At 39.7% G+C, this 23,362-nt stretch overlaps 1 protein-coding gene across 1 annotated transcript in view; it reads left to right on the forward strand.

The window, feature by feature from the left end:
• Positions 1-3,458: 3,458 nt before the first annotated feature.
• ap3b1a (adaptor related protein complex 3 subunit beta 1a) overlaps positions 3,459-23,362 on the forward strand; it is an 81,203-nt gene continuing 61,299 nt past the window's right edge. The window contains exons 1-6 of the mRNA XM_080847927.1: positions 3,459-3,688; positions 10,508-10,583; positions 10,996-11,070; positions 18,268-18,363; positions 21,162-21,322; positions 21,446-21,512. Of these exons, the coding sequence (XP_080704053.1) occupies positions 3,561-3,688; positions 10,508-10,583; positions 10,996-11,070; positions 18,268-18,363; positions 21,162-21,322; positions 21,446-21,512 (603 nt within the window). The 5' untranslated portion in view covers positions 3,459-3,560. The remainder of the gene's footprint in view (positions 3,689-10,507; positions 10,584-10,995; positions 11,071-18,267; positions 18,364-21,161; positions 21,323-21,445; positions 21,513-23,362) is intronic.

Below are 23,362 nucleotides of genomic sequence, written 5' to 3' on the forward strand. Positions count from 1 at the left end.
ACTCAAGCCATCTGTCCATCATTGTATAAAGCCCGCCCTGACAATTTGATTGGCTAGATCCGCTTCGGCTCCACCATAATTTCTCCCCAACGGAGCGATGCCAGACCGAACTTCCCAACCTCAAATTTTGTGGGTGTGGATAAGTTCGGGCTGGCATCCAGGCTACTATTGCACACTTGTCCTGCCTAATTTCAAAGACACGTTGCCGCGAACCCTTCTCCAATCATTTCTACCATGGCAAGTAAGAGGAAAGTTGACTGTGAGGGTAGCTGCTTTCAGGAGAAATGGGAACTGCAATATTTCTTCTCTGAAAATCGAGGCAATTGTGTTTGCCTAATTTGTCAAGAGACGGTTGCCTTATTCGGCATAGCTTATTTGTGCAAGCAGACTTTCTCTGTCATGAATAACCGATTGAGGTCAAAACTGAGTGACTCCCACTTACATGACATGCCGTCAAACCCGACCTGGCCTGTTTCCTGAAATCCGAATCTCAATAGTGATTCTCAATAGTGTCAGCAAGTTATCTGTTTCTTGGTCAATCTGAAATTATGTGTGTTTTGAACAGTAACATCTGTCATACTTAACAATGAAAATCCAAAAGCACAGTTAATATATGCACTTGGATCTTAAATAAGATTTGGCTATATCTGTTGATGTTCTGTACCTGTGTTCTGTACCTGTGACACGAACTATTGCTTTCTGATCTTGTAAAAGACAGAGCAAAATTCACATGTTTTAAGAGACAACAGACAGCATTACTTATAACTGCTGTTTAAAATGAAGTTCATGAAAGTTAAGGTATTTCATGTAGTTTGTTCAATGTTATCTGACTCCAGATATGAATGAAAGGCAGAGTTGTGTTTTTACAGTTTTTCACGCCTGCCTGAGTGGCTTATATTTGGTTACATTGTCATTTGAAAAATAAAGATAATTGTGACAATGTAAATTGTGTATTATTTGCATGTAACTTGTAAGCTTAAAATATATCCGAAGGGACGATTGGCCCCCTGGCATCTTCACATTATCAAATCTGGCCCTCTTTGTAAAAGTTTGGACACCCCTGTTTTAAAGCTTCATCTTTTGCAAATTAAGACGCCACCTGCTGAGATCTAAAACGAAAGAATGGTCGTTTTGTGAGACAGTGACAGGTCTACATATATCAGCGAATGGGGAAAAAAACATGAAATTCAGCTCCACACACACAACGAAAGGAGCAAAATCCTATATTTTCCAGGGACTCCAAAACGTGTATTTTATGATGTTTCTTATGTTTATTACGCTCGTTTTTTAAGTAAAAACTTCAAAACGTAAAAACTCGTCGAGGACAAACTTGGCTGCTTCCTTCAAGTGTGACTGCAAAACAGAGTTTCCTATGGTTTTCTCCGTAAAAGAGTAGGAATGGGGAGGGTCCAGTTTAGAAAAGCCCTTCATCAGGTGCTCAGCTTTCTCGTGCTTCTGTCATGTGACTGCAACTTGTGGCAACTCATCCCAACTCGTACTTCCGGCTCTCTGTGTAGTAGTCCCATAGACATGGTTACACCAGCCGAAATAACCATAAATAAGACGTCCGGTTTTTGGCAATGGCGGCCGAAAACTATTGAAAACATGTCAAAGTAATAGCCCGGTCCTGTCTGTCGATACAAGATGCACGTTATGAACGGCATGACAATAAACAGTGTTGAGAATAAACGTAATTGAAAAGTCAGATAGGCCTAGCAAACTGTATGTCAGAATAGATCGCTTACTAGAAGTCAGCTGGCTGAAAAATTAGCTATCCTACCGGCTGTATAACTATCCAAAGTTCTGGAAGCAGATACATTATTGCATGCAAATGTAATCAGAGATATAACAGGGAGGTATCAATAACCAGTAATCAGTAATAGAGAGATACAGGGCAATAATTATACACCACCAAAAAAAAGTGGTTATTTGTGCAAACAAACTCAATACTGCAGGAAAGAGGATGAGGTAAAGAAGAGATGTCAAGACATAAAATGGCAAACAAAAGTTAAGGTTGCATTTCACAAGGTACAAATAAACAAAACTGGTGCTCGAATACTGACTCCAATGTTTCTGGAAGTTTGCATGCATGCATCTGACAAGCAATCTGAATGACTTCTGCTGTGAAAAGGCAGAAAACAGACGTGCGCCGTGCCCTGCAGTTTTCATACATAGAACAGGGATAAATAATCAGCAACTCCACGCTTCTTCTCCCATCAGTATCTCAGTCAGTCAGTCAGTCAGTCAGTCAGTCAGACTGAACGTGGTAATAGGAGGACAATAATAAATACACTTTTTTTCCAGAATGTTGTTCTACACCTTCTAATATAGAGATGTGATCCTTATTTTGAGGGGGTACAATATTTAGTTGTACAGCCTAGGAACCCTTGCAGTATCAGTGCAGTTAATTCGGCTTACATAGGTCAATAGGCCATGCATGCTTGAAAGGCTGTGGATGCCACACAGATGAGAATTTCCCACTTCTTATTTCAGAATCTTGTTATACACCTTCTAATAAAGAAATGTGACCCTATTTAGTAAAATTTTTTGTTTTCTCAGCCTCATGTTTTTTGCAGTATCAGTTTATGTCAATTGGTCTAAATAGTGGTCAATAGGCTTCACACGCTTGAAAGGCTGTGGATGCCACTTTTGATTTCAGAATCGTGTTGTACACTGAGTCAGTTCATCCCATTTGAATGGTTAGGCTTCCTTCTTGAAAGACAAAAGTAAAAAGAACATGTCAGGTTATTCAATTCTCAAGTCATGTGTGTATCATGTGTATTATGATGATTTCATGAATAATAGAGCTGGATTAGGGTATGAGTGTATGAGAATACAAACTATTCAGGTGTACTTTATGTTATGAAGGTGCTGATAAATTAATTGATACATTCCCAAATGTCACATGTAAATCTGAAGGGAATTTTTTTTTTCTATTTCGTGAGCACATGACAAAAATCCGTGAGAAACCGTGAGCCATCCCCACCGCGCACATAAAAACGTGAGTTGCGTGTCTAGTCTATAATGCAATTTACTGAAACATGGATAAATGGGGTAACAAGCCTTCTTACAGTTGTTCTATTTTATTTTTATTTGACATGTTTAGTGCTGTAAGAAAGGAGGAATGTTTTCGGTGAGCTATTTATCTGAGCAATTGCCTAATAACGGTGATTGATATGCCACACTGAAGCATAGAAATAAAGCTCAGGCTAACAGCGCTTGGGGCAACGTGGCGATTTGTTAGGCTTACGTATGTTACATTTGTTTTTAGAACATTACAAATCAGACTGCTTTACCGCTTTATGGATGAAACTTAACTGTTATCATTTCGTTTGTGCAGTATTCTTGGGCTTTTACTTTGGATTTTTACTGACTCCTATCCAGAAATCGTGACCGGAAACAACCTTCTGAATTAAGGCTAATTTCGCGTTGCTTAGAAAGTTGCACTGTAGTTGGGATACAACTTTAGCTGTACGTGCGAACGGAGCAACTTATCATCATTTGATTGGCATAAACAACATTCCTCTTTGGGACGTGCTTGTGGGATCGCCAATATAATCATGTCGACCAACAGCCTGTCGTATAATGATCAAGGTGGAGTGGATTCTGCCGTAGAAGTTGGGCAGGAGACAACTCCGACCTCATCCGCTGGAGCAGCCTTCGGCCTGTTTAGTTCTGATTTCAAGAAGTAAGCTTACCATTTTCTGTGAGAACATTTGTGTGCAAAGCATTTATATAATACGTCTTGTGTCTCATAATTAGTTGACAATTGTTTAACAGTTTTGATGTTAATGCTGTAGCGTGTCGTTTTATGGCAGGGTGACAAGCGTCATGCTAAAATGACGGTACTGTAGAAGTATAGCTAGTTTTTAACTTTTTACGTGATAAAAATTAGTATATCTCTGATTTCCCCTCTTCTGGAAATATTCAGCTTTTCCACGTGATTGCAGATATCAGTGGAAAGCAGTCCTTGTGCTAAATGTAGCTGTGTAATTCAGACTGAATACATTGACAAATTCTGATTGGCCCCAGTGCAAATACTTTTCGTGCATAATTTCAGTCAGCCTATACCAGGGGTGGGCAAACTTTTTGACTCGCGGGCCAGAATGGGTTCTAAAATTTGACAGAGGGGCCGGGCCAGGAACAGATGGATGGAGTGTTTGTGTGAACTAATATAAATGACATGTAAAAATCATCACATAAAAGGATTTGACCTTTAACAGGTAGCAAAGCATTTATTTGCAAGGCAATTTAACAAATTGCACGAACATGAACAATACAAAAACATGTCGTAACATGACTGATCAAACATCATGAAAAAATCTGAGGCCTGCGTCCAAACCAATTACCTCACTTGAACTTCTTTATTATTTACATAAACGGGTTAGAGCAGCCACGCAGGCTCTGTGCGGCATAGAGCTGCAATGATAAGCCGTACTTTGCCAATGTCTGGCCTATACTAAGGTAGTTACGTTGATAAGCGTGAAACAAATGGCTCTCAAGAAAGTTCAGCTAACCATTATGGGCCTACACGTCATTAATTAATGAATGGATGACAGCGTGTGATAACACAATCACTTGCATTTACAGAATTCGTCATTCATCATCAATGGCACTGTGGCCGAATGTTAGACACACAGTCGCCAACATGTGAGAGGTATGGTAACAGCCAACCATATTGTTTGGTGTTGGTCTCTATACTCTATGGTGTTGTTGGGTCGTTTCATTTGCTATAAAGAAAAGCTTGGAGGGCCTACAAGTGAACTGAGGTTTTGTGTTAACTTGGTGATTAAAGCAACACTATGCATCAATTTGACACTTTTTGAAGTATGATTTTTTAGGTAACTAATTTTGCTACCATCCTCAAATTCATTTTGATAGCATATAGTCATGTGAAGGACAGATTAACACTTGTGTCTTTCCCACTAGCCATCCAGGATGCACTATGTACTTCTACTCAAAGCATACCTTGAATCTACAGTGCCCTCCACAAATATTGGCACTGTCAAGCTAAAAAGGCACCGGATGCCAAAAAGAGCCCGGGTGACGTAATGTTGACTTTCGAACGCCTCTTGAGTGACAGTTTCTATGCCAACGTTAGCATTACGTAATCGGGTCACCACGTAGGCCGGGCGCTTATTAGCTTTAAGTCTCAGAGTCGTTCGAAAGCCATCAGCTACTTTTTAGTCGCTTAATTTGTGCCTTAACGGACACTACGCACCCGGACACTTTTTAGCTATCAGTCAGAGAGTCTCAAGAGTTGTTCGAAAGCCATCAGGTACTTTTTACACGCTTAATATTGGCTGCCGGTCTTTTGTAAGTAAGCACACATCAACAGGTTTCGCGCGCTAGCATCTATATTGCTAATAACAATTCCTCCTTTTGTGCGACAATATTAAGCGACTAAAACGTAGCTGATGGCTTTCGAACTACTCTTGAGACTCTCTGACTGATAGCCAAAAAGTGTCGGGGTACATAGTATCCGTTTAGGCACAATATTAAGCGAATAAAAAGTTTTAGCTACACCTGCCTGCTGGTAACCTGTAAGTTAGCAATGTCCGCTAGCATGTCAAAGCTAGCAAGCCCCCGTTGTTCTTTAGTAAAATGTTGTGCAAACAATGCCCTGTTTTGTTCAAATTTAATTGTGGGTGCCGTCAGATATGTCTTAAAATCACAACACATAAAGGACTTTCTTAATTTAAGCACAACAACAGATGAATAGCTTCAAGCTAACAAGATAGCTCGTTACACTAGCACGAGCTAGCTAATGAAATGTGCTTACTTTGATACTATAACCAACTAGCGAATCAACCACTTTCCTACCAAAGTCAAACATCAAGCACATGGTTGTTTTGGTTGGTTTATTGTAGGTCAAATACAAGCAAGCTGGTCTCAGGTAGCAAAGTACAATGCAAGATGCTCTGAGGTAAATCGCGTTAGGGTGACGTATTGGCGTTGGCATAGCAACTGTCACTCAAGAGTCGTTCGAAAGTCAACATTACATCATCTGGGCTCTTTTAGGCATCCGGTGCCTTTTTAGCTTGACAGCACCCGTAGTGAATATGAGCAAAACAGGCTATGAAAAAATATGTGTTTGCTGTTTATCCTCTTGGTCTTTCACTCAAAATATTCACAAATATCTTACCTTTTTATTGAAGTAAAATTATTGAAAGAAAAAAAAAACTGTTGACATTTAATAAATATTTTCCCCCAAAACATGTGTGCCACAATTATTGGCACCTCTAGAAAAATCTTGTAATACAAATCTAACTGAATTATAATTCCAGTCATGTTTTACATTTTTAAGTTCACCTGTTTGATAAGGAACTCCTAGAGGTCAACCATGACTTCCTGTTCCACTGGCGTACAAATATGAGGTAACACAGGCCAAATTCCATTCATTATTCATCACTATGGGAAAGACCCAAGAACACAGTGACGATCTGCGACGGAAAGTTGTTGAGCTGCACAAATCAAGAATCGGACACAAGAAAATCTCTAAACAGTTAAAAATACCCATTTCCACTATCATGGAAATAATTAAGAAGTTTAAAGCGTGATGGTAATTAGTTTACTACCATATATTGGAAGACTCAGTCATGGATTTGTCAGCCATGATCCAGGTTTATTCGTGAACAATGGTGGTTACCATTGGAGACAGAGGCTTGAAGTCACACACTCACTCACAGTGTTTTACCTTAGCTTATCTAACCTACTCCTTAGAGAACAGGCTCTTATATACATAATGGTTAAGGGGTGTTACCAGCTATTCAAAATAGGCCATGGCTGCAGACACTTTTGCCCAAACCTGGGGGGAAGGGAGTTCTCACCTCCTTCCCCAGGTCTGAACAAAGAGCCCTCACCAAGAAATGTTTAAATGCCAATAAAAGTAATATATTTATACTAGGTATAAATAAGTTGGAATTAATGCAACTAACCAGTCCCTTCAAGCGACAGGAGATGCAAGGAATTAGACTGGAAAAGGACCTGTCTGTAAATTGACCCCACGCACCGTGAGGAGGATGGTTCGACTGGCAAAATAATAATCTCCAAGGATCACAGATGGAGAATTGTAGAGGTTAGTTGAGTCTTGGGGTCAGAAAGTCTCCAAAACTACCATCAGACGCCACCTACATCACCACAGGTTGTTTTGGAGGGTTGCCAGAAAAAAGCCTCTGCTGTCAATTAACAACAAACTAAAGCGCCTACATTTTTTCCAAATGTAAGTCAGACTTTCAATGGGACCGAGTTATATGGTCAGATGAGACCAAAATAAAGCTTTTTTGGCAACAAACATCAAAGGTGGGTTTTGCCATACAGAAGAGCACCCCATACCCAATATGAAGTATGGTGACGGATCTTTGATGTTGTGGGGCGGTTTTTCTTCCAAAGGCCCTGGACATCTTGTTAGGATACATAATATCATGGACTCCATCAAATACCAGCAGATATTAAATTAAAACCTAACAGCCCCCTCCAGTAAGCTATACATGGGCCGTGGTTGGACTTTTCAGCAGGACAATGATCCGAAGCACACCTCAAAATCAACACAAAAATGGTTCACCAACCGCAAAATAAAGGTTTTGCCATGGCCATTACAGTCCCTCGACCTAAACCCCATAGAAAATCTGTGGGAAGAGCTGAAGGCGAGTCTACAAACGTTGCCCTCAGAATCTGAAGGATCTGGAGAGATACTGCATGTAGGAATGGTCTCAGATCCCGTGCCATGTGTTCACCAACCTCATCACGCATTATAGGAGAAGACTCAGAGCTGTTATCTTGGCAAAGGGAGGCTGCACAAAACATTTAATTAAGGGGTGCCAATAACTGTGGCACACATGTTTTGGGGAAAAATATTTATTTAATGTCAGTTAAACAGTTTTTTTTTTCTTTCAATAATTTTACTTCAATGAAAAGGTAAGATTTTTGTGAATATTTTGAGTGAAAGGCCAAAAGGATAAACAGCAAAGACATATTTTTTCATATTCACTAGGGGTGCCAATATTTGTGGAGGGCACTGAATGTATATATTTGTCTTATCTTTGACTAACTATCAAGTTTCTGCCTTACAAGCCTTCAGCTTGCCTGGTGACATAGAACCTGTTTTTAATTCAATTCAATTCAATTCAATTCAATTCAATTTTATTTGTATAGCGCCATAACAATACAATTGCCTCTAGGCGCTTAACAGAGCCCAGAGCCTAGACCCCCTTAGTGCATGCACAATGGCAACAGGGGCAAGAAAAAACTCCCTGTTAGGCAGGAAGAAACCTTAAGCAGAACCACGGCACAAAAGGGGGGACCCATCTGCTTGAGGTCGGCCGGGTGGAGATAGGAAGGTGGGAAGGGGAGAAGTTGTTTGGCAGAAGGGGAAAGGAGGCAACAGGGGTTGTACACAACCAGCATTTGGTCGCGGGACATAGTATATACACAGACATCCGGTGGTAAAATACATGATACGGGCAAGACCGGTTTACTGTACTTATAGGAAAACTGTTACAGGGGTAGGGGACGTAGGGACAGAGAAACATTTCAGTGGTGGCAATAATGTATATTGTATATAAATGCTAGCATAGGGTATGGGGTAGAGTAAGTGTACGGCAATGCAGTGGCGGTGGGTGCAATTGGCCGAGGGTTTCTCCAGGTAGACCAGGTGGAGAGACTACAGAAAAAATACAATACAAATCAATATGAGAAAAGTATCACTATGCAGACAAAAAATGGTAATCTGTAAAAGCAGATGTATACCTCTGTCATGGGGCAGAGCAATAGAGGCAGAACAAATCATAACAACTAGAGATAATGGAGTGTCTAGAGGAATATGGATGCGTGTTGGACATTGCATTGGCATGATGCAAATGTGGTGGAGTTTAGAGAGTGCATGTGCAGTGCCGCCGCTCCCATAACGCGCACTATGCGCTGCACGTAGGGCACCACATCCTGAGGGGGTACCAAAAAATAGGCAACTGAAAAATCATCTCAGTTATAAAAATTATTATGCTGATAATATTTCAGTATAGAAGTATAAGGCACCTTTTAGGCATGTATATCACAAAACAGGCAGAACAAGAGATATATTTCATTGCTCAAAAAAAGTTACGATGGTGCCCCCCCCCAAACACACTCAACTTCCCAATCTAGCCGTGGTTTTGCCCTTTCCTATCTCAGTGGCTAGGTCAACTTTTCGAAAATGGCCTCAAAAAGACAACAGGAGTCAGGGGCAGAAAAAAAGAAACAGTAAGAAACTGCGAGATGTTGCCCGTGCATCACTTTCAGGTACGTCCATGTTTAATCATGGTTAAATACGGTAAATGTGCTGCTAATTAAATGGTTAGCCTATGCATACACCTCGAACTAGCTGACGTTATTGATAATGTTAGCACACTCAAATATGTTATAACTTAGGTGCAAGTAGGGCTGCCAAACGTCCCGAATTGTCCGTGTCATCCCGAATTATGGGTGATTTTGTTTTGTCCCATCAGGGACAGCTCCAGTCCCGTATTCACAGCCTTCTTTTTGTGTCCGTGAAAAAAGAAAAATATGACAGTTTAGTGTAATCTGTGACCTGGAGACAAGCGCCTCTAAACTTCAGTTGACTCCACTAGCTTTGTTATGCCAACAAAAATTATAATAATAGTAATTGGTCACGCCAACACGAACAGGTGAAACTTGTAGCGAGAGATCATCATGCCTCGACTGAAGGACAGACTGCCCCACATCAAAATAGAGAATCTTAAATCATGTTAATATGTGTGAATATGAATTCATGAATGGCGGCATCATAAAGGAGTTTTGCTTAGGGCACCAAAATGGCTAGCAGCGGCACTGTGCATGTGTGTGAATGAGAAAGAATACAGTAACTAATCAATGTCTTCATTGTGGAATCAGGGGACCTTGCATGTGTACCAGAAACTTAACCTACTAGTAGGGATGTCATGGTGGTAGAAATGTTGTTGTTGTCTTGTTACCCAATTCGATACCACAGGGATAAAAACAAACAAACATTTAATCCCACTTCAACATACACTCTTTTTATTAAAAACATGTGCCACTCTTTATCATGGCACAGCATGTCATTTGCCCCGCTTTCCCCTCTCAAGTAGTCGACAACTTGATTTTTTCAGGCAAGGAGTACTTGAGTTGTAAAACTGCTATCATGCAACCCCTGGCACACGCAACAGAGAGGCTACGCATAGCAACGGACTGTTTTGATTTGTTGCCCTTATGAGTAGAAGGACGACACAAGCCTATAGTCGTCTTTCGGGTGCACTTCTGCACCTATGCCACGGGAATGGAATCACTAGTGCATTTGCCCTGGTTTGGATAATGCCCAGTGGATTGGCTTATTCGTAAATACACAGTTGCTCACTTTTTGTCCTGTGATGAAGTTAGATGCAGAATAATTATCATTGCACAAGCTTATCATTTATTATAGATCCAGATACCAATGTTTCAACTGTGTTGAATTCTTGCTCATTTGCTCACTCTCTATGTCTTTCTTTGGCAGGAATGACGACCTGAAAGAGATGCTGGAGAGTAATAAAGAGTCCATGAAGCTAGAGGCAATGAAGAGGATTGTTGGGGTGAGTAGGAAATGGAGGGTGACTCTAGAGTGGATTTGTGGATTTTAAACAAAGCTCAGTAAACAAGGTTTGAAACTGTAAGGACAGCTGAAGTAACAAAATATAATAAATATAAAATAAATATATGAACATATATATACACAAACACATACTGACATACATCCATATAAAATATGGGGAAATTCATTGTATTCCTTTTTATTTATTAAAACAAAATGTTTTTATCATTACCGAAATGTGGTATTTTTTTTAGTAAAGATTTATTACAAATTGGCGTTATAACATTATGCACTGTTTCACACCCTGTGCCATATTGATAGTTCATTGAGAGGGTCAATTAGATTTTTTTGAACAAGTAATATTGTTAAGCAGCATTTCCCGTTGATTTGATTTGATGTCTTGTACTTTTTAGTTGATTGCTAAGGGGAAGAATTCTCCTGAATTATTCCCGGCCGTGGTGAAGAACGTGGCAAGTAAAAATATTGAGGTAGGATTTTACAGCGCATACACACACCAGCACACACACAAAGGTATTTCATTTTTAAACCGTTTTGTTGATTTACTCTGATAAAAATGTGTCATGAGGCAATTCATTTGAAGTGGGGTAAAAAGCCTCTCTGAATGTCCAATCGACATCTTGTTTAGTGTTCTGGTGTTTTACCTCATAATTGTCCGATTTTCATTACAACTTATCATTTGGTCAGATTTTCACAATTTTCTTTATGTAATTTTCTGTGTGCTACAGATTTTTCTGTGGCGTAGCGGTTAGCTTGTCACAAAGCTGACTGTTCTGAGTTCTGAGTTATCCTGTCACAAACCTGAATGTTCCGAGTTCTGAGTTAGCCTGTCACAAACCTGACTGTTCCGAATTCTGAGTTAGCCTGTCACAAACCTGAATGTTCCGAGTTCTGAGTTAGCCTGTCACAAACCTGAAGGTTCTGAATTTGATCCCTGCTTGCAGAGGCCTGCTGGGTTCCACACAAGGTGGGAAAGTGGTAAGATTGCTAAAACTCAACAACATTTAATAAGTGTCAGACACTCAAGTATTTTGAAGGTCTCCTGGCTTAATCTTGATTGAAAGTCATTGCATCTTGCAATCTGAAGGGTTAGGGTTCAAGCCATGGTGCTGTCATGAGCGAAAAGTTCCGGCCTAGCCAGAAGTTCCGGGTGACGCAACAGAGACCGATCAGCTGTTTCTCCGGCTAGCGAGAAGTTCCGGATGACGCAACAGACGTGATAAAGAATTTTAATATGACACTGAACATTATTAGGGAATTACGGCGATGAATACGATCAAATAACTTATTATCACCGATTCTGTTCATTTAAAGCTCGCTTTGGACGTCTCAAACTTAATTTGGATCGCGGACTTCACTGTTAAAGACTAGTTTGGCTGTGAACACAAAGCTATCGTAGTTGTTCTTAAACTTTATGTATTAGGTAATTGGTTAGCTTAGACTACAGTATCTTGACCTAGCTGTAATCTCACCAGCGGTACATACACGAAAATGTAAATAACTTGAACGACTGATAAAGGATATTACACATCACAAACACACGTAATCGATGTTTTTTTGTTTGAGAATAACGTAATTTGTTAACTTATTTTACGCAAGCTAATTGACCTAGCTGGCTATACAGTGTTTGGTTAGCTCAGGCTAGCTATATGGTGTTTTGGTTAGCTCAAGCTAGCAATCTCACAGACACACAATTGATGTTTTGGGGGAAATAAGGTAATTGGTTATCTTAAATGAATGCATGCTGTTCACTTGGTCATTGTCATTAACACATTTTATTAACCCGTTGTGTTGCTCACACGACTAATTAGACATGGTCAATTATGTTAGCTAGGAGTATGGTGTTACTAGTTAATGAACTCCGATGAAGAGGGATGCAGTGCAGGAGTTTGTGTCTCACGGTCCTCATACCATGTGTCAGAGGAAGGAGCCCACCACTTTATTTTCATGAATCCTGGACTTAGGAAAACTCATCTCTGTCGAAGTGTCAACTTTAACAGCAACCCACACGACCTTCGGTCAAGGTAAGTTGATTTACTTGCTTTGCAATTACAGATACAATTCGCATTTAACACGGTTCATTCACGTAAACGCTGGATTTAATTGTGTGTTAACTTCTGTCCACATGTTTACCAATCCATCAGGTAGGCCTACTTATGGAACAGATGCACATTTTGCAAGGTGAAAAGGACATGGTCGACATCGGAATTTGCCAAGCCACATTCCGAGACTTAAACGGTCAACTGAGTTCATCTGGATGACCGATGATGTAAGTAAAACTTTTTCAACAACCGAATGAAGTCTCTAGAAATGTAATAATGTAACACAGTATCATCGTAACTGGCAATTGAGCGGACAAATTGGTCTTGCACCATGAGGATGCATTTTTCAACTGGCAATTCAACTTTGCATTATTTTGATTCAAACGTAAAGGTCAATACTTGTTTTGACAGTGGTTCTGAGCAACCTAGAACTTGAAACTAGAATTGCTTTAATTATGAGGCTAGTTGATCACCACTGACAAGTACAAAAATGCTTTGTCAAAGTCAGAATTTCTTATTTCAAGCATCTTTTCAAGCAACCTTTTCATCTCTACAAAAGGCTTCAAATGATTTTCAATTAGTAACTTCAACCTAGACACAGTTGCTATGGTAAGAGCAGGTGCAAACACTATCTGCACACTCTCTATTATCTCAATGATCAATTTTACATATGCATTGACTTCCAAACTCTCCAAAACAAATGGCAATATCCTCAACAGGACAAGCATCTGCCCATATGACTGTTTTAGGTTACCAACACTTGAAGTTAATGTGCCAACAGAAATTGGGTATGGCCGATCTCTTACCTCTAGAGGGGAATAAGGGAAACCAGAAATAGCAGAATTCACTGAGTCAAGACCTGTCTGCCTAGACTGAACAAGATGATTCACACGCATTTGATTTTTCAATGCTCTCCAGAATTGCATGCATAATGTTTCTATTCATAATTTTTCACCAATGTCCTTTTAGTATATGCATCCTCATTGAAGTGTGACTGCATTTCCTCCATAGCACAATACATTGTTTTTCCTCGGTTAATAGTTTGCATTTACCACCACTGTACAATGCATCCACGTCTACCTTTATTCTATTCAATATTACATCTACGACAGATTGACGGAGGTCTGCTGATCTAGCCATGGCAAGTAGCCTAATAACAACCAGTTTAGACCTGTATTTTGGATTTAAGGTGTAGTATAATGTTAACAATTTGTTTTCTGATGCAAAGGATCCTAGTGTTTTACAGATCTCTCTTTCATCCGTGTACAAAACAATCTGCAATTTAGCATTGCTGTGTCTAGCCCTAGTCAAGACTTTACATTGCCCAACCCCCTCCTCACACTTTGCTTTACCTCCAATTCATTGTCTATGTTGTACGAGCTCCCTTTATGATGTTACCTAAGTACTAGCTTTGAGTCTTTGCTACAGTGCAATATTAAATATGTTTGTGGATAATACAATGGAAAACTTTACCCCATTGCTTAAGAGAGGTGGCCGTTCAACTGTATGGACATTTTGGGGGATGATTAGACACAAACGTTATTTAAGCCCAGCCCCACTAATTGGCATGGGTTGGTCAAAATTATAGAAACACTCGTCAGTACAAGGCAATATTTGTCTTTCATAGGTATATCTTATGTTTAGTACTTATTGTTAAGTTATGTTATGTTATGTGGAGTACTTATATGTTATGTTATGTCTTGTTATGGTAGTGTGGTACGGTGTCCTGTCCTAAGAATTTCAGTGCCCAGACCGACTCTGTTGTTCTGTGCATCTGACAATAAAAGACTTGACAATACAATTCAATAGCATTACACACTACACACTGCAGCCTCTTAAAAAGTGAAATGGTCTTTAGTGTATCATGTGAACCATCTTTTCCATTAAGTAGTAGTTTGGGGTGGCCATTATGTGTGCTAAGTTCTGTACGCATGCTTCCAAATCCATCAGGTACTGACGCAACAGATCCACAATGCTGAACCAACAAAGACGTGGTCATGTTCAGTATTGGAATTATCCTGCCATGTTTCGCGACTTTCTGGCAGGCCCAGATTTCAACTGGCTGACCGATGATGTAAGTAAAACTCAAAAAAATACATTTTTATTTTTACCTTTTTCCAATCATGTTGTCATCAGATTTCTTTTTCTTTCTTGTACATTGTAAATATGTGCATTGCAGCAATTGTTTCAGATCACAAACAACGTTTCACTGTAAGTAGTTTCTATTTTCTCTCTAGTCTGACAACCTACCAGTATCTGTTATTGTTTTGTAGAAGTTTGCACTGTTTTTTTTTTGTCTTCACAGGACAAAGCAGTGTTCCATGCCCTTACCACAGACGCATACATGTTGTGGTGTCGTGACTCGACAGCACATAGTTGTGTTACTAACGTGCTGTATCAATGGCGTGGTGCTACTGCCCTGTCTCGTTGGTCTTGGCTCTCCTGACCGTGGCAACTTTGCTTTTTCATTAACGTTGTCTTCTCTCACTAACACCCCACCCATAACATGTACCTTTCAACTAAACAGGTCTTGCTTTGAATAGTGTAAGTTAGCAGGTTTTTAAAGCAAGTATATGCTTTGCAGTTTGTCTTGTATACAGCCGCGGAAAAAATTAAGAGACCACTTCAAAATTATCAGTTTCTCTGGTTTTACTATTTATTGGTATGTGTTAAAGTAAAATGTACATTTTTGTTTTATTCTATAACCTACTGGCAACATTCCTACCAAATTTCAAATAAAAATATTGTCATTTAGATCATTTATTTGCAGAAAAATGACAATTGGTCAAAATAGCAAAAATGATGCAGTGTCTTCAGATCTCGAATAATGCAAAGAAAACAAGCTCATATTCATTTTTAAACTACACAATACTAATGCTTACACTTAGGAAGAGTTCAGAAATCAATATTTGGTGGAATAACCTTGATTTAAAATCACAACTTTCATGTGTCTTGGCATGCTCTCCACCAGTCTTTCACATTGCCGTTGGGTGACTTTATGCTACTCCTGGCGCAAGAATTCAAGCAGCTCGGCTTCTTTTCATGGCTTTTGACCATCCATCTTCCTCTTGATCACATTTCAGAGGTTTTTTATGGGATTCAGGTCTCGAAATTGGGCTGGCCATGACAGGGTCCTGATCTGGTGGTACTCCATCCACACCTTTACTGGCCTGGCTGTGTGGCATGGAGCATTGCCCTGCTGGAAAAAACACTTCTCAGAGTTGGGGAACATTGTCAGAGCAAAAGGAAGCAAGTTTTTCTTCCGGGACAACGTTGTACTTTGCCTGGCTGAGGTTTGTAAAAGACCATAAGGGTTGAAAAAGCGGACTGGAGGTTCTTCTAAGTTCGTCTTCTCTGATGAGTCCGATTTCACAGTAGGTGCAAGACTCTCTGGCTTGTAGGCCTCTCCAGGTCTCCGTCTAACCATCAGACGACCATGTGTTGGGCAAAGCTGAAAATTGGACTCATCAGAGAAGACGAACTAGAAGACCCTCCAGTCCGCTTTTTTCAATCCTTATGGTCTTTTACAAACCTCTGCCAGGCAAAGTACAACGTTGTCCCGGAAGAAAAACTTGCTTCCTTTAGCTCTGACAATGTTCCCCAACTCTGAGAAATGTTTTTTCCAGCAGGGCAATGCTCCATGCCACACAGCCAGGCCAGTAAAGGTGTGGATGGAGTACCACCAGATCAGGACCCTGTCATGGCCAGCCCAATTTCGAGACCTGAATCCCATAAAAAAACCTCTGAAATGTGATCAAGAGGAAGATAGATGGTCAAAAGCCATGAAAAGAAGCCAAGCTGCTTGAATTCTTGCGCCAGGAGTAGCATAAAGTCACCCAACGGCAATGTGAAAGACTGGTGGAGAGCATGCCAAGACACATGAACGTTGTGATTTTAAATCAAAGTTATTCCACCAAATATTGATTTCTGAACTCTTCCTAAGTGTAAGCATTAGTATTGTGTAGTTTAAAAATGAATATGAGCTTGTTTTCTTTGCATTATTCGAGATCTGAAGACACTGCATCTTTTTTGCTATTTTGACCAATTGTCATTTTTCTGCAAATAAATGATCTAAATGACAATATTTTTATTTGAAATTTGGTAGGAATGTTGCCAGTAGGTTATAGAATAAAACAAAAATGTACATTTTACTTTAACACATACCAATAAATAGTAAAACCAGAGAAACTGATAATTTTGAAGTGGTCTCTTAATTTTTTCCGCGGCTGTATTTCCACAGGTCTACAGAATTAAACACATTAAGTCTCAATTCATTTTGACTGACCACAGCCTGCAAGACCCTCCACCTGAAGACTGGCACCTAATCTTCCTTTAATCACCAGATACTAAATGCCTGACATTGAAATGAAAAATAAATCATGTACACTGGCATAGTTCTGCAACATTGTCTATTGAACTTTAGTTAAAATTCGTTCAGATATTGCTTATCATGCTTATTGCTTATCATGTGTTTAAATGAACATCTGCACACTATTATAATTACTGCACTTGGTTTGGGACTGTACTGTTAAGGTGCATTCATGGGCTCAGCTACTGTGCTATATGAACATTGCCTTTAAAAGCAAGCAACCAACCTGTAAATCAATGTGAAACTCAACCCAAGATGAACAGAAATTGTGAGTAAGAATGCTCTTTTTTTCGCAACAATTTGTGAAATAAAGAAACGTCAACATGCTTCAGTGTTCTGCTTCTTGTATAACAAACAAACACAATTTTCATCTTCAGGAACTCATTTCAATAACATGATGCATACGAAGAGGGGTTCAGGGCTAGTCTAGGCTATTGCTTGATGTGCTACATGGTTTTGTATGTAACGCATAGTGTTACGGACAGTTAGCGCAATCACTTCGTGACATGAGCAACAGACGTTTAACCCGATGTGAAATAAACAGGCAAGCCAAGACGCCAATACGTTTATGTAGGCTAGCTTGTCACTATTAAAAGCTTATTTTGACACGGTGTAAAAGTTTGATTAGCACGCTGGCTGTGTGTTGGTCGTATAGCTTCGTAAAAGTTTGGTTAACAACACGTCACTTGTGTGTTTAGTTCTATGACTTCGTAAAAGTCTGGGCAATACGTATTGTCTGCCGAAATAGGCAATTAGGATAATGAAGATTATAATATAATAAAGAAATGTAATTGAAATTGAATGCTGTCGCGGTCTCTGTAGCTGTCCGCTTGTGTGTGCCTGCGTATGTCAACCGCGAGGTCATAGCAACCATCATAGCAACGAACCAAAGACGATCTGATAAACAGTTGATCGGAACGTCTGTAGCGTCATCTTGTAGCGAACTTCGTGTGACAGATTCTATATCATTCACGTGAAAAACAAAACAGCTGATAGGAACGTCTCTGTTGCGTCACCCGGAACTTCTGGCTAGGCCGGAACTTTTTGCTCATGACAGCGCCCAATTTCCAAATCCAAATATCTTAATCGACTGTTGCTTACACTCACAATTATCGGCGTTCATGAATTCTGCAACAATGGGTCATAATATTCATATTAAGGGTCATTATGTTCATGTGATGGGTCATGATGTTTGTATGATGGGTCATAATGTTTATATGATGGGTCATAATATTCATATTCCATGTGTTTTTCAGCTTAAGAAGCTGGTGTATGTATATCTAGTAAGATATGCAGAGGAGCAGCAGGATCTTGCCCTTCTCTCTATCAGTACATTCCAGCGTGCTTTAAAGGTGAGTTTCAACCCTAAGCCTCCTCTCTTGCCTGCCAATTCCTTTGGAGTCACATTGACTACCTGTGTATCTCTGTGTGAGGGTTTGTTGTGATTGTTTTGGTCAAATGTAATTAAATGTGCTGCAACTGCCAAAAAATCAGGTCAAATTTGCTGTGGTTGAGGTTTGTTTGTACTTCTTGTAGGAAATAATCAAACATTGTGATCAGATGTGATTGACACATTCAAAACTGGTGTGTGTCAGTGCCCTGTAACATTACTTCAACATCAACTCCAACATTTGCACACATCCAAATCCAAAGCATGATTGCTTTCATGTTTGACACTCAACAGCAACCCAAACTCTGCCAGTGACCGCAACTGTTAATACTAAACAACACAAAATGATGCCCGTCTTGCTCCCTGGTTCGCAGTTTTTTTCCGAATAGTGACGACTTGGTTATATTAATCTCATCTGTCAGTTTATTATCAGCGAGTAGCCTTCACAATGCAGGAGTCATGCCTACCGCACTCACAAAGCTGTGCTTGATTAGCTGCTTGTGCACTGAGAAGAAGCTGTAAAGAAGATTTCCTGTCATTACTGTAATTCCTTGACTATTAACCACGGTTTAAACATTGATTTTGCAGCCCTGCGGTTAATACTCAGGTCTGTCCTATACATGGGAATGCTTTTTTTCACATGGTAGTCAGTAACATGCACGGTAACTCTGCCAGGGAAAGCGGTAATGGTCCTCTCGCTGACTCTCTTCCTCTTCAGATGAGACAGTTTAATTCACACTCAGTTCAGACTGTCTCGTGCAAGTTTACCTTGCTATAAACTATCCTAGCCATCTCTAGCTTAGGGAATCATCTTAACAGTTGGCAGTTGCTAAAGTGTGTAATATGAACTTATTTTGGCATGACATCAATATGAACTTGTGTTAATATGAGGCTGAACAGGCACCCACAGGGTTTCTACCTATTGTAGATCTTTAACTATGTTAAGAATATTTATCGGATTGCTAGCTGTGGCATTAACAAACTAAATTTCATCAATTTACGTTGCTGGCATAGCTTGCTATTAACACCAGATTGATCGAAGAAAATCATTATTTTAGTATAGCTAAATGTCTGATTATGTGTAAGATTGTGTTTCATAGCCTTTTTAAAAAGAATAAATGTAATTTGTATGATAAGCGTCTTGTTATGGAGTTTGCAGTAAATGAATGTCAGTGCTTATATGTGCACTATATAGTAGTAGAAGATGATTTCTGGAACCAAAAAGAAATGAACCATCAGAGAACAGTTCCTTAAATCAAGTTAAAACTATGTTTCATTAAAAATAGCTAAATTGCAGTGACTTGTATTCCAGTGTCATTCTTACGCACTTATAAACTATACTTGTGTTAAAATGGACTTCCGAAAATTTAAATAATTTGAACAAAAACACATTCAAGCTCATACAGAATGCTGTGCAAAGCAACTACACTTCAATGCTTCAAGCAGGGATCTTTGTCAACGCTAAACACAGCTGTGGGATGTTTATAATGGAATTGTATAAGTTTGGTGGTGCGCTGTGTAGTGAAATTGTATTTGACTGTGTATCAGTTTATCCTTTTAGGGTTTAGACATATGCAGGTCATTTATGCACATAAAATACTCAGACCTCCCTTTTACAACAAGTCATTGAAATGTGGAAAGAAAGTTGAAGTTCTGACTAATGTATGCTGGGTGAAAGCATAAGGCAGTGGGAGTTCAGACAGAATAGACAACACAACAACTCCAGGGCCACACTTTATTTGGATGCTTAGTTGGGTTGGTAAAGGGGATGTTCAGTGCACAATAAGATAGACTTAACTTGAAATTCAACAAACTATCTGTAAAGTCTCTGTAGGCAGACTATCGAAAAAAACTGTTACCAAAACTAGAAATCATTTAAAAGAAGATGGACTTCAGAGTAACAGACCACCTTAAATGTCCCCCATGGTGATTACATAGGAACTTATTTACACTTCTGTTCAGTTTTGTATTTCGTCAAATCCAGTCCTTTTACCATGTACCTGGTGTTTTTGGTCTAGTAAAACTTCTAAATAGGTATGGTATTGAGTGTACTTCTAAATAGGTATGGTATTGAGTGTACTTCTAAAGGGGTATGGTATTGAGTGTACTATGTCCAGGTTCTAGTTGAGGGCCAAGAAGAAGAGCGGCTGTTATTGTCTGTTCTAATATCTACAGCTCTTTTAATTTTTTATACGTTTTGTGAAAACTATAACGACAAACATTGCTCATCACTACATGATTATATTCTGCAACTTAGCCAGAATGGACAGATCAATTGAATGCATTTTGGCCTAATATTCATGCAGAGAGTTTCCTCAATGTTGCCATTGTGTCTTCGCCAGGGAATTCATCAATATTGGGCCTAGGGTGTTTGGCTTCAGAAGGAATTGGACAGACTATCACTAGCTTAAGGGATTTCAGCCTGACCAGCACTCAAAAGCCAAAGTAGTACTTCATAGAAGTTCATATTAGGATAGCACTTCGACATCACAACTACCATAGCCCATAACCTGTGAGGTTTGAACTGTATCAAGCAAAGCTTGGTGAAATTATAAACATTTCCTGTTCGAAAGTCAAGACATACTCATTACTTCACCATTTCAACACCTTGCAAGACATAACAAATCTCTTGCCAATTAAATTAAATTGAATTGAATTACCCATTGAAGTGTGTGTGTGTGTGTGTGTGTGTGTGTGTGTGTGTGTGTGTGTGTGTGTGTGTGTGTGATATCTATTTGTTGACATTTTGTTTGTCCTCAGGACTCTAACCAGCTGATCAGAGCGAGTGCTTTGAGGGTGCTGTCCAGTATCCGTGTGCCCATCATCGTGCCGATTATGATGCTCGCCATAAAGGAGGCTTCCACTGACCTCTCTCCATACGTCAGGAAGACCGCTGCCCACGCCATCCAGAAGCTCTACAGGTGCACACATTGCCATTTAAGCCACGACACATGTCCGTTCCTGTTAAACTGTTCAATGTTGGGTAAAATGCTGGAATTCATTGCCATCAAAGTGAAAATGTTTTGTCTGTTACAATTCTTCAGCCTGGACCCCGACCAGAAGGAGCAACTGATTGATATAATAGAGAAACTTCTTAAAGACAAGAGCACAGTAAGTATCGCTGCACCTTACAATTCCAGTAGTTGAAGTTTAAACTGTGCTGTGAGCCGGTTGGGTAGAGAGGTAGAGGTAGAATATAGGCGCCGGGGATACAGATGTACTGTATGCAATCCCATGGGGCAAGCATCTGTGTCAGAGTTAACTGCTAGTTTTTGCAACTTTAAGTTAACGATGACTGTGCAATGGTCAATCTTATCTGAACTATTTATATGTCTGGGTTCCCAAGGTCACAGATTTTTTTAAATTACGAAATTGTACTTGTTTCTATTTTTTGTGTGACAGTTTAAAAAAAGAACACAATTATTTTAAAAATGTAAAGGAAATCTCAGTATCAGAATTCAGTAAATTCATTGAAAGCTTTGGAAAAGCCATGTCATTTGATTTTGTCAAACCAGGGGCATTGGTGAGGTAAGAGATTAAACAGCTATATTTGATTGTATATTGTATGGGAAGGCGAGTCACAATATCCAATTGCTTACTCCTCCAATGAGACAGAGAGTGAGGGGAGAACACATTTGATCCAATATACTTCAGTTTCAGCTCCTCCCTCCAGAGCCCTCACCACGTCTTCAGCCGTGTAAATGTCAGGACACATCATGGTGATAAAAGTGTTCTATTTCTCCTAGGTTTTATACAATGGGATTAACAGGAAATGGTAACAATCTTAGAGTAAGTCTTTCACTTTTGCTAGGGTTCTGCAGATGTTGACAAATAATATTTATAGCCCACTACTTAACTTGTCTCGTAGTGCCATTGTTTTGAAAATCATCTTGATTAGTAGGCAGAGTAAAAATGGAGAAGCTCTACATTAAGGATTATACAAGGTATAGGGCATGGCTTCAAAGCTGTAGTCCTTTTCCTCTTAAAATGCATAAAAGGTGCGTGTATAAATACTACAACAGTAAAAACACCCCCTTACAGTTGTTTCTTGCCACAAAAATCATATCAGCCACAACTGTATAACCCGTAGTCCTCTGCTGGTAAAATAACGGTTAAACGGGTTATTTTTATGTCTATGATTCACATAAATCTCTCATAAATGTTAGAAGCATTAAGAGCTATTACACTTATCTCTGTCAACCAAAAGTGGACAAGTTGTAATGTCAGTTACGAAAATGGCGGTTATGGTAACGACAGTCCCAGTCTCTTTCTTGCAAAACTGCCGGTCACTTGTCAATAAGATCGACGAGATTAGGCTGAGGATTGCATCGAACAACATGGGCAACTGCGTGACTGTAATCACAGAGACTTGGCTGGATAACTCTGTTCCGGACGAAGCCATCGGACTGGCGAGCTATATACTGTGCATCGAGCTGACAGGACTGCATATTCTGGTAAGACCAGAGGGGGAGGAGTCTGTATCTATGTAAACAATGACTGGTGCACGGCTGCAGATGTCATTGGGAGACACTGCTCCCCAGATTTGGAATATATAGCTTTGAAATGCAGGCCGTTTTACTTACCAAGGGAGATTTTTGCAACTCTCATCCTAGCTGTTTACATCCCACCACAAGTGAACACTACACTAGCTCTGGAGGAACTGTACAGCTTTATTAACGGCCAACTAAACCAACATCCAGAGGGTGCCTTGATAGTGGCAGGGGATTTTAACCATGCAGAACTCAATAAATTGTTACCAAAACTCCACAAAAATGTATGCTTTCCAACCAGAGATAATAACACACTGGACCAAGTATATACAAATATACAGAGGGCATATAAAGCTGCACCTTCCCCACACCTTGGATCATCAGATCATATCTCCTTGACACTGATTCCATCCTATAAACCAGTTGTCTGTAGATCCAAACCAGTTGTGAAGACAGTGCAGGTATGGAGTG

This window comes from Sprattus sprattus, assembly GCF_963457725.1.
Source record: "Sprattus sprattus genome assembly, chromosome: 11".
In the NCBI taxonomy this organism is placed as follows: domain Eukaryota; kingdom Metazoa; phylum Chordata; class Actinopteri; order Clupeiformes; family Clupeidae; genus Sprattus; species Sprattus sprattus.